Source organism: Orycteropus afer, unplaced genomic scaffold, assembly GCF_000298275.1.
Source record: "Orycteropus afer afer isolate SDZICR_OR568_19922 unplaced genomic scaffold, OryAfe1.0 scaffold00358, whole genome shotgun sequence".
Classification (NCBI taxonomy): Eukaryota; Metazoa; Chordata; class Mammalia; order Tubulidentata; family Orycteropodidae; genus Orycteropus; species Orycteropus afer.
Window position 1 is genome coordinate 1,699,467 of NW_006921945.1, and position 9,628 is coordinate 1,709,094.

Genomic DNA, 9,628 nt, shown 5'->3' on the forward strand with positions numbered 1-9,628 from the left:
TTGGTTTTCAAGGACTCTTGAGAGTCCTTGGGTGATGCAAATGGTTAAGCACTCAACTACTAGCCGAAAGGTTGGCGGGTCAAACCCACCCAGAGGTGCCTTGGAAGACAGCCCTGAGGACCTGCTTCCCAAAGGCCACCGCCCTGGAAACCCCACGGAGCAGTTCTGCTCTTCACACCTCGGTGACCAGGGTCAGCGTCGATTCGAGTGACAACAGCAGAGTAAGACAGAGCTGAGAGAAGACCGCCACGGCTCAGGGCAGAGGGAAGGGCCCCGTGGCCAGGCCTTTCCCGAGACACCTGAGTGGACTCGGACCTCCAGCCTTCCAGCCGGCAGCCGAGTGGGGCCGTCGACACCGCCGAGGTCCTCAGGGCTCGCTTGTCTCCTCTGGAAGCAGAGGCCCCTCTGCCCCAGAAGGCACTGGCTTCTCCCTGGCCACATTCCAGACAAGGGCAGTGTGGGCCTGACTTCAGCAGTGAGCCGATTTAATTTCACTTCAGAAATGATTTCCATGCCAGCAGACAGTTTGGTGCTGAAGGAGGAACGTGTATGCCTCTCCCCCATCCCGGGATGCATGAAGCCAAGTTGAGTTGCCAGAAGGGGGCCATGGCCATTTGCGAAGATGGCGTTTGTGTCAAAGCCCCACTTCCAGCATAACTGGAGGCGTGACTGTCAGGAAACAGTGCTAGCAGCATTGCCCGCCCCCCACGCCTGAGCCGTTTTAAACTGTTCCAGAACGTTCCAAAGATCCTTTCCTCCCTCTTGCTAGTTCACATCTCTTCCTTCCTTCTCTACCCCCTTTTTCAAGTAAGAAACAACACTCAGCAGAGAACAGGTGGAGGGTTGGGGACAGAAGGGAAAAGGAGAAGAACAAACAGGCCCCTCCCCCGCCCCAGGTCCTGGCTGCATTGGTCCCTTCCCTCAGAGTCCGTGGCTGTGGCCTGTGGTGTGGACCGAGCTGGGAGGAATGAAGGGCCAGAGGGCGTCAACCTGCAGATGCTACTGCACGAGCTGCCTGCAGCCTCAGCGGTGGCCCACCGGGGGGCACCTGGCCTCGGGGGGACTCAGCAGGTGCAGTGGCTCTTCCCGCTGGGACCCTGGGTTACAAGGACGGGGCTGGAGTCCAGGGGCAGGCTGCTGAGGGTGCCCTCCGTGCACAGGTGCAGGCTGTTACGGGCCATGAGCTCCTTGGCCATAAGCAGGAAGACCTCGTCTATGTTCCTAGACTCCTTGGCCGACGTCTCCAGCACAGCCAGGAGCCCGTACTTCTCCGCCAGCGTGCAGGCATCCTCAAACAGGACGTGCCGCTGCTCCCACAGGTCCGCTTTGTTTCCTGGGAGGGAGAGGTGAGCACACGGTCCACTGAGGGAACTCATCATGTTTGCCAAATGAATTCTTAAAAAGAACATTTTAGATGAATGGATAAGCAAAACGTGGCCCATACATACAATGGAATTCCCCCTCCCCTGCAAAAGAGCCTCGAAGGAAGACCACCATGTTGGTCATGAGGGGACTTAATAGCCCAGGCTTGAGCACGGAAGGGCGGAAGGGCAGTGCGTCTCTCCTCAGCAGCAGAAAAGCCCTGGGAAGGCCTAGGTTCCCCTCCAGGGGCAGGGGGAGAAGGGACCCTTCTCTTGAGCATGTGCTGAGTGTGTGCGAGTGTTCATGGATGTGTTTGGTGTGTGTACATGTGTGCGCACACATGTGTGCATGTGTGCCTTTGTGTGGAGTGTGTGTGCGTGTGTCTGCACATGTGCATGCCTGTGTATACACATGCACCTGTGTCTACATGTGTGAGAGTGTGCATGTGTGTGGTGTGTGTACATGTGTCCGCACATGTGCATGCCAGTGTACACTTGCACCTGTGTGTGCATGTAAGTGTGCATGCATGTGGTGCGTGCCCATGTGTCTGCAAGTGTGTGCATATATGCACTCCTGTGTGGTGTGTACATGTGTCTGCATGTGTCTGCATGTGCATGCCTGCATGTGCATGTGAGTGTGCATTGTGTCTGCAAGTGTGTGTATATACACGTGTCTGTGTGTGCATGCATGCCTATGTGTGCATGTGTGAGCATGTCTGTGTGTCTCTGCTGTGCGCACGTGTTTACACATGTGTGCGTGTGTCACACACAGCTGTGTGTGCATGTGTCTGTGTATGTATGTATACATGTGTGTATGCAGCCATCACCACTGTCTGTTTCCAAATGTTTCCATCTCCCCAAACAATCTGATGCAGTAACTCTCCGCCCCCCCAGCCCTAGGTGACACTGCCCAACTTTGTTCCTGCCTTCCCCTCTCCCAGACATTTCATGGATGTGGTCACACCCAGTATGTCTTTGCATGTCATCTTGAGGGAGGTGGCCTGGGAGCTGGGGTGGCTGGAGGGGAGTGCCTGAGGCCATTTGTATGGGGCTCAAGGGGCTGCAAGGGGCTGGGGGCAGATGTCTGTGTGAGAACGAGGTACAGACAGGACAGGGCCAGGGGCTCGGGAGGGCCAGCAGTGGGCCTTTCTGGATCACGGTTGGGACTGGGAGCACTGGCAGAGAGCGGAGAGACCAGAGGGTTGGACGTGCCAGCGCTGGAAGGCTGGCGACACCGCAGACTCTCCTGCGTTCTGGAACCACTTGGGGCAGACAGACCCTGGGGTAAACACCAAGACCCCTTTGTGAAGTCCCTGGAAGCCCTGACACCTTGGCCACCGCTACCACCCTCTGCCCTTCTGCTTCCCCGGAGGGCGGCACTGGCCCCAAGGCCGAGGCGTGGCCTGCAAAAGCCAGGAAGGGAGGCAGCGAGGGGCGGGGTCTCTGCAAGGTCACCACACCCACTCTCACACTCAGTGGAAACCGCTGCTGTGGGGTCGGTCCCGACGGCACCTCCTGTGCCGCAGAGCGGAGCTGCGCCGTGGGGTTTTCTGGGCTGTAACTTTAGGGAGGTGGACCACCTGGCCCTCCTTCCCAGCGTGGTGGGTGGTCGGAACCAGGACCTGAGGGCAGTCATGGGCAGGAGCTCTCTGAGCTCCCGTGTTCTGCCGCCGCCTGAGACCCATCAAGGGAGAAGCCAGTTGCCTCGGGAAGGCGTACCGATGAGCATCATGACCAGGTTGGCCGCACCGTACTTCTCGATCTCGTGGATCCAGTGCGGGACGGATTCGAACGTGGACCACCGCGTGAGGTCGTAGGCGATGATGGCCGCGTGGGCACTGCGGTAGTAGCTCTGGGTGATGGTCCGGAAACGCTCCTGGCCCGCCGTGTCCCACACCTGCATCTGGAGAGACAGCAAGGAGCACGTGTGCCGGCGCCCACCCCTGGGGGGACACCCTCCCCTGAGGCCGCTCACAGTGGGCCTTCTGCTCGCTTCCACATCTTCAGACTCAGCAGACCTGCGCTAGGGCCCAGGGACTTACTTCTCAGCTGCTCCCAGGTAATCTGGAACCTGGCCTGAGGCCCTTGATGGTCAGAGAAGGGGACCTGATTTATGCTGGGGGTCTGGTGTCCTTGGGACTTTTTCCTTCATTATCCCTAGGACCAGATTTCGGGGTTCTGGGCCTGCTGTTGATATTCCAGAAAAACCCAAACTCACTGCCATCGAGTCATAGCAACCCCCATTGGGTTTCCAAGACTGTCAGTCCTTACAGAAGCAGATTGCCTCATCTTTCTTCTGCAGAGAAGCTGGTAGGGTTCGAACCACTGACCTTTTGGTTAGCAGCAAAATGCCTTAACCACTGCACCACCAGAGCTCTTGCTGTTGATATTAATACAGGCCAGAGTGAGGGCACTGCCTGAGTGTGGTGTCTTAGATGGCCACTCAGCTGCCATGTTTGGGAATGTCCTTGTAACAGTACCTTCCGATGGCACCCCCAGCAGTGGCTCTGACAACGTGGCCACTAGTAGTGCAGGAGAGTCCCAGTTTCCTCAGACTCTCACACTGTTTTTAAGATCTGTGTTTTAAAGAAAGTTTTCAATCACACAGACTGAGAGCAAATGGAACAATGGAACCTCACAGAGCCCTTGCCCAGATTCCAAAAAAAAAAAAAAACCCAAACTCATTGCTGTGGAGTTGATCTGCCTCATAGCAACCCCTCCTTGGGTTTCCAAGGTGGTATCTCTACAGGAGTGGGTTGCCCAGCCTTCCCTCTGAGGAGTGGCTGGTGGGTTTGAACCGCCAGCCTTCTGGTTAGCGGTCACATGCCTTAGGCACTGCGCCACCAGCACTCCCTTGCCCAGATTCAGTTGCCAAGATTCCGCCACCCTTGTTTCACCTGCCCTTTCTCCTGCTTTCTTCTGGGTGTTACTTTAAAGCAAATCATCCCCACCTACGTCAACATACAGCCTCTGAAAATGGCCTTTTCCTTACGTTGCCACAAGTCCACGATCACTGGTGATGACACTTTTCAATAACTCCTTGGTATCAGCTGTTACCCAGACCATAGAAACATTTTCCTGACTGCCTCCAAACTGTCTTTTTATGTTTGTCTGTCTGTCTTAGAATCCCACGCAAGGGCCACTGCTTCCGTTTCTGCCAACACCTTTGATCTTTTCTAATCAAATGGGTGAAACACAATATCTCGTGGTTATTTTAATTTGTGCTTCTTTAGTTCTGAGTGCTCCTGACCCAAGTCACAGTCTTTTTAATCACATCGTGTGCATGTGAGAGCTGGACAATGAATAAGGAAGACCGAAGAAGAACTGATGCCTTTGAGTTATGGTGTTGGCAAAGAACACTGAACACACCGTGCACTGCGCGAAGAACTAACAACTCTGTCCTGGAAGAAGTGCAGCCGAATGCTCCTTAGAAGTTAGAATGGCAAGACTTTGTCACACACTTTGGCCATGCTGTCAGACGGGACCAATCCCTGGAGAAGGACGTCATTGGTAAAGTAGAGGGTCAGTGAGAAAGAGGAAGACCCTCAACGAGATGGATTGACACAGCAGCTGCAGCTGTGGCCTTAAGCACAGCGAGGACTGTGAGGACGGACCAGGACTGGGCAGCGTTTCCTCCTGCTGTCCGTGGGGTCACTGAGTCGGGGCCGGCTCGACAGCACCTGACCACAACAGCAGGTCTGAGGGAGGTGGGCATCTTCCCACCTCACCTATATTACGAATTTGTTGCTATAAAACGTAGCAGTTTTTGTCCAATCTGAGAATCACCCACTTTTTTGTATTTGGTCGTTGGTCTTAGACATTCATCTGGGCTCCCTTCACGTTAAATATGTTAGCCCTTTGTCAGGCCAGTGTTCACAGATACTTCTTTCCAGTTTGTCACGCATCTTTTCACTCTGTAGGAAATGTGCCCTCGTGTAGTTAGATTGAGCACTATTTTCCTTTAGGGCTTGTGGGTCAGGGCCTGTCTTAAAAGGCTGATCTCCTGTTACTCATTGAATGTGTTCCCCAGAAAGAAATGTCCCTCACTCCTGAGCCTGTGACTGTGGTGTTGTTTGGAAATCAGGTTTTCCTTTGGCTTTGGTGGTGTAATAACTAAGGCATTTGACTGCTAACTGGAGGGTTGGCAGTTCAAACCCAGAAGAAAGATGGGGCAACCTACTTCCATAAAGATTTACTGCCTTGGAAATCCAAAGGGGATCACTGAGTTGGAATCAACTCAACGAAGTGAGCTTTTTTAAATCAGTTAATATGTCAGATAAGGTCCTAATCTGAACCCCTTCTGAGTTGCCTCTTGTAAATGGAAAGAAACAGGTCACGTGGGGGAAGACACCGAGGGAAGACAACATCGCTAACAGGGACAGGCTAAGAGTGGCCTGAGCCTACTGAAAGCAGAGAGAGGCAGGAAGGGTCTTCCCTAGAGTGGGAGTGACAGCACAGCTCTGCGGATGAACTTGGACTTCTAGCCACAACTGTGAGACAGTAAAATACACACCTCTTCTTGAAAGCCCCCGTTTGTGTTAAGGCAAGCCCCAGGAAACTAAGGCCTCCTGTCTCCAATGATGAGAGAGTTTCATAATAGTTTCCCTTGGCTCTATTAGCACTTGGTGGCCTGTGTTTAGGTTCTCTGTCCCTTAGGCCTGGGTGTGGGCATAAGGTCTGGCCACCGCCCTCTAACCTTCACTTTCTTGCCGTCAACGTCCAGGGAACGCACGGTGAAGTCTACCCCAATCGTGTTCTGCTGCGTGTCTGTGTAGACCCCGGACTTGAAATGCTGCACCACACACGTCTTTCCCACGTTGGAATCCCCAATGAGGATGACCTTGAACAGATAGTCGAAGTCGTCTTCTGCTGCCCTGGTGGCGCTGGACAACAGCATGGCTCTGGTCACCTAGAGCAGACCTAGGATGGAGTGGAGAGAGTCAGCGTCTCTTCTAGGCACTGTGGGCACAGTGGGGACAAGACAGAGTGAGGTCATTCCGTCACAGCACTAACATTCTCAAGGGAGGAAGACGCCAACCACCGGTTGGCACGGGGGAGTTGTCTAGCACAAGCCCGCACCCACCCTGATGCTTGCACACACTGCTGTCGAGGTGGACCCGACTCATAGCGACCCCTCCTTGGGTTTCCGAGGCGGTATCACTACGGAAGTAGATTGGCCAACCTTCCGAGGAGTGGCTGGTGGGTTTGAGCTGCCAGCCTTCTGGTTAGCAGTCAGATGCCTTAGGCACTGTGCCACCAGAGCTCCCACACCTGCCCTGTGTGGTTGGCATTACTCCAGAGGGGCCCTCTGAATCGAAGGTCAGCTTTGTTCCCTGTAAGGACACTGTGCTGCCTTCCACACAGGAGCCCCTGGTTCGGTTCCCGGCCAGTGCATCCCCTGCCCAGCCACCCATCTGTCATGGAGTCCCGTGTACTGATACGGTGCTGAACAGGTTTCAGCCAAGCTTCCGCACCGAGGAGGATGAGGAAGAAAGACTATTTCCAAAAACCAGCCAAAGAAAACGCTGTGGATCCACATCTGGTCCTTGGGATGGAGCAGGACTGGGCAGCGTTTCGTTCCATTGTGCCTGGCGTTGCCGCGAGTCAGGGGCTTACTAACAGCAGTGACTTCATTCTTTGCTGGGCCCAGAACATGGTCAACGCTGTCTGATGACAGCATGAGCTGAGACCCTAGGGATGGAGCCCCCAGTGCCCAGATAGTGGGCAAGTGGCACGGGAGGTGGTCCTGGAGGACGTGGCTGGCAGTGAGTCACCCGGAGGGCATGCCTGGCTGGTATCCTTTGTAGGCTTCCCACGGTGGGTGGGGTGGGGTGGGGGTTGGGAGGTGTCGAGGCTTCCAGCAGTAAGGACGCCCGAGCTTTGTCAGGGAGTCCACCTGGGAAAGAGCAATGTGGCCCCTTATTCTGTGGGCACCTAGTTTTTCTCGACCAGGAAATTAGGATTCTGGGAATATTCCGAATGAAAACTGGTTCAGATGTTGTTGGGTTACAGCACATACTGGGTCAGAGCACCTTGGCTTCAAAGTTTCTGACGGCAGTGGGTCCTGAACGAACCGATGGTCAGAATTTCCTGGGGACATCATTAAAATGTTCCCAGACATATTCAAAGAAAACAGAAAGGCAACGCAGCCTCCCCACTACTCTGATGACCAGCCAGGTTTGGGAAACGCTGACCAACACGCCCACCCACCTGGAACTTTGTTCCCGTCTTCAGCAGCCCTGCTTAAATAGCCCAGACCAGGTGTGGTGGACCCCTCGTCCGTCAGAGCAGAACTGTGCTCCACCGGGTTCCAAGGACTGACTTTCCAGAAGTAGATGGCCAGACCTTTCTTCCAAGGTGCCCCTGGGTGGACTTGAACCTCCAAGCTCCCAGTTAGCAGACAAGCTCATTAACTGTTCCATCCCTACTTGTAAATATCTTTGATCATGAGGAACTCATTACCCACTGAAAACACATCCCTCTCCACCAGGCAGCCCTCACTCCCACGGGGTCAACTTCTCCCTGGCCTCCTGCTGTTGATCCTGACCTCGCACTACCCAAGCGAAACCAGTTCCACTTCCACATAGCAGCCTCTCAGATATTCCAAGCAGCAGGCTTCACTAGGGGGGTGTGGGGGTGTGGACTGCACCAAGTGACCCAGTGACAGGGGGTGACATCAGAATGCCTGTCTATAAATTGTTATGCAGTGTTTCAGTAGGAATTTATTATTTTTCATAAAAACACCCCTGTAGTTAGTTATAGTTATAGCAAGAACACTTTTCGTAGGCCCAGCTTCCATGTGTCAATCCACAAGGCTGAAGCTCTGCACTCGTTAACTTTGGGAGCCTCTGATTTGCTCTGGTCAGACGTCCTTATTGCCCAGTAACAGCGACGCTTCAAATCCCCTGGTTTTGCCTGATGTGCAAGCCTATGCTCTAAGCCTATGTTCTTGCTTTCTCTGCTGCTGTTTTTTTTTTTTTTTTTTTTTAGTTTTTATTGTGATTTGGGTGAAAGTTTACAGAGTAAATTCATTTTCCATACAGCAGTTCATGCACATTTTATCTTATGACACTGACTGCAATTCCCCACAACGTAACAGCTCCCCTCCCACTTCTTCCCCACAGTTACCTCTTCCCTGTGTCCATCCCTCCATGCACTCCTGCCCACCCCCCCAGTTGTCTCCCTGTGCACTCACTTCCCTTCTGTTCTCCCATGATTGATCTCTCCAAGGAGTGTATCTACCTAATGCAAATGTTCACTCCATATGCCTGTCTTTTGTTTGGCTAGAAGCCATAGGAGTGGGTTCAGTTCCAGCCCTGAAGGGTAACTAGGGGCCATAGACTCGGGAGTTTCACCAGGCTCTATCAGACCAGCAAACTTGGTCTTTTCTTTCTTTCTTTTCTTTTTTTTAAATGAATTTGAGTGTTTTTTATTTTTTAATTGCGATTTGGGTGAAAGTTTGCAGAGCAAATTCATCTTCCATACAGCAGTTCACATACACTTTGTCTCATGACATTGACTACAGTTTCCCACAATGCAACAGCTCCCCTCCCACTTCCTCCCCATAGTTACCTCTTCCCTGTGTTCTTCCCTCCCATGCACTCCTGCCCCCTAAGCTGTCTCCCTGTGCACACACAACCCTTCTAATCTCCCATGGTTGATCCCTCCAAGGAGTGTATCTACCTAATGTAAATGTTCAGCTCATATGCCTGTCTTTTGTTTGGCTGGAAACCATAGGAGTGGCTTCAATTCCAGACCTGAAGAGCAGCTAGGGGCCATAGTCTCAGTGGTTCCACCAAGCTCTATCAGACCAGCAAACCTGGTCCCCACCCCCTTTTTTTTTCTTTAATAATTTTGAGTTTTGTTCCACATTGTTCTCCCACTCTGTCCAGGATCTTCTACATAGATTCCCATCCAAGTGGTTAACAGTGGTAGCTGGGCACCATCTAGTTCTTCTGGTCTCATAGTCATATAGGCTGAGGATCACATGGTGTACCAGTCGCTTGGACTAGTTGTTTCCATTGGTGCTGTTTTTATAGTTGCTGATTTTGTCAAATTTTCTGGAATTTTAGCTATAATATTATGTTGTTGTTGTTGTTGTTGTTAAGTGCCGTCGAGTTGTTTCCGACTCATAGCGACCCCATGCACAGCAGAACAAAACACTGCCCGCCAGTGATCCTGCGCCAGCCCCACAATCCCTGCTATACTTGAGCTCATCATTGCAGCCACCGTATCAATCCATCTCGTTGAAGGCCTCCCCCTCTTTC

The 9,628-nt window shown here is 52.8% G+C and overlaps 1 protein-coding gene across 1 annotated transcript; it reads right to left on the reverse strand.

Annotated features, from left to right (window-relative positions):
• Window positions 1-1,064: 1,064 nt before the first annotated feature.
• RAB19 (RAB19, member RAS oncogene family) lies at window positions 1,065-6,258 on the reverse strand. The gene is made up of 3 exons (XM_007952761.1): window positions 6,058-6,258; window positions 3,081-3,264; window positions 1,065-1,333 (listed from the first exon to the last, which is right to left on the reverse strand). Exons 1-3 carry the CDS (start codon window positions 6,256-6,258, stop codon window positions 1,065-1,067), a joined length of 654 nt encoding a protein of 217 aa, XP_007950952.1.
• Between the last annotated feature and the right edge of the window lie 3,370 nt (window positions 6,259-9,628).

What these genes read in the sequence shown, in the direction of transcription:
- RAB19 (XM_007952761.1), bottom strand. Translation starts at nt 6,258, where the DNA reads ATGCTGTTGTCCAGCGCCACCAGGGCAGCAGAAGACGACTTCGACTAT. An exon ending in TTGACGGCAAGAAAGTGAAG is followed by an intron (nt 3,265 to 6,057) that starts GTTAGAGGGCGG and finishes CTGTCTCTCCAG; the next exon opens with ATGCAGGTGTGGGACACGGC. An exon ending in CCTGGTCATGATGCTCATCG is followed by an intron (nt 1,334 to 3,080) that starts GTACGCCTTCCC and finishes TCTCCCTCCCAG; the next exon opens with GAAACAAAGCGGACCTGTGG.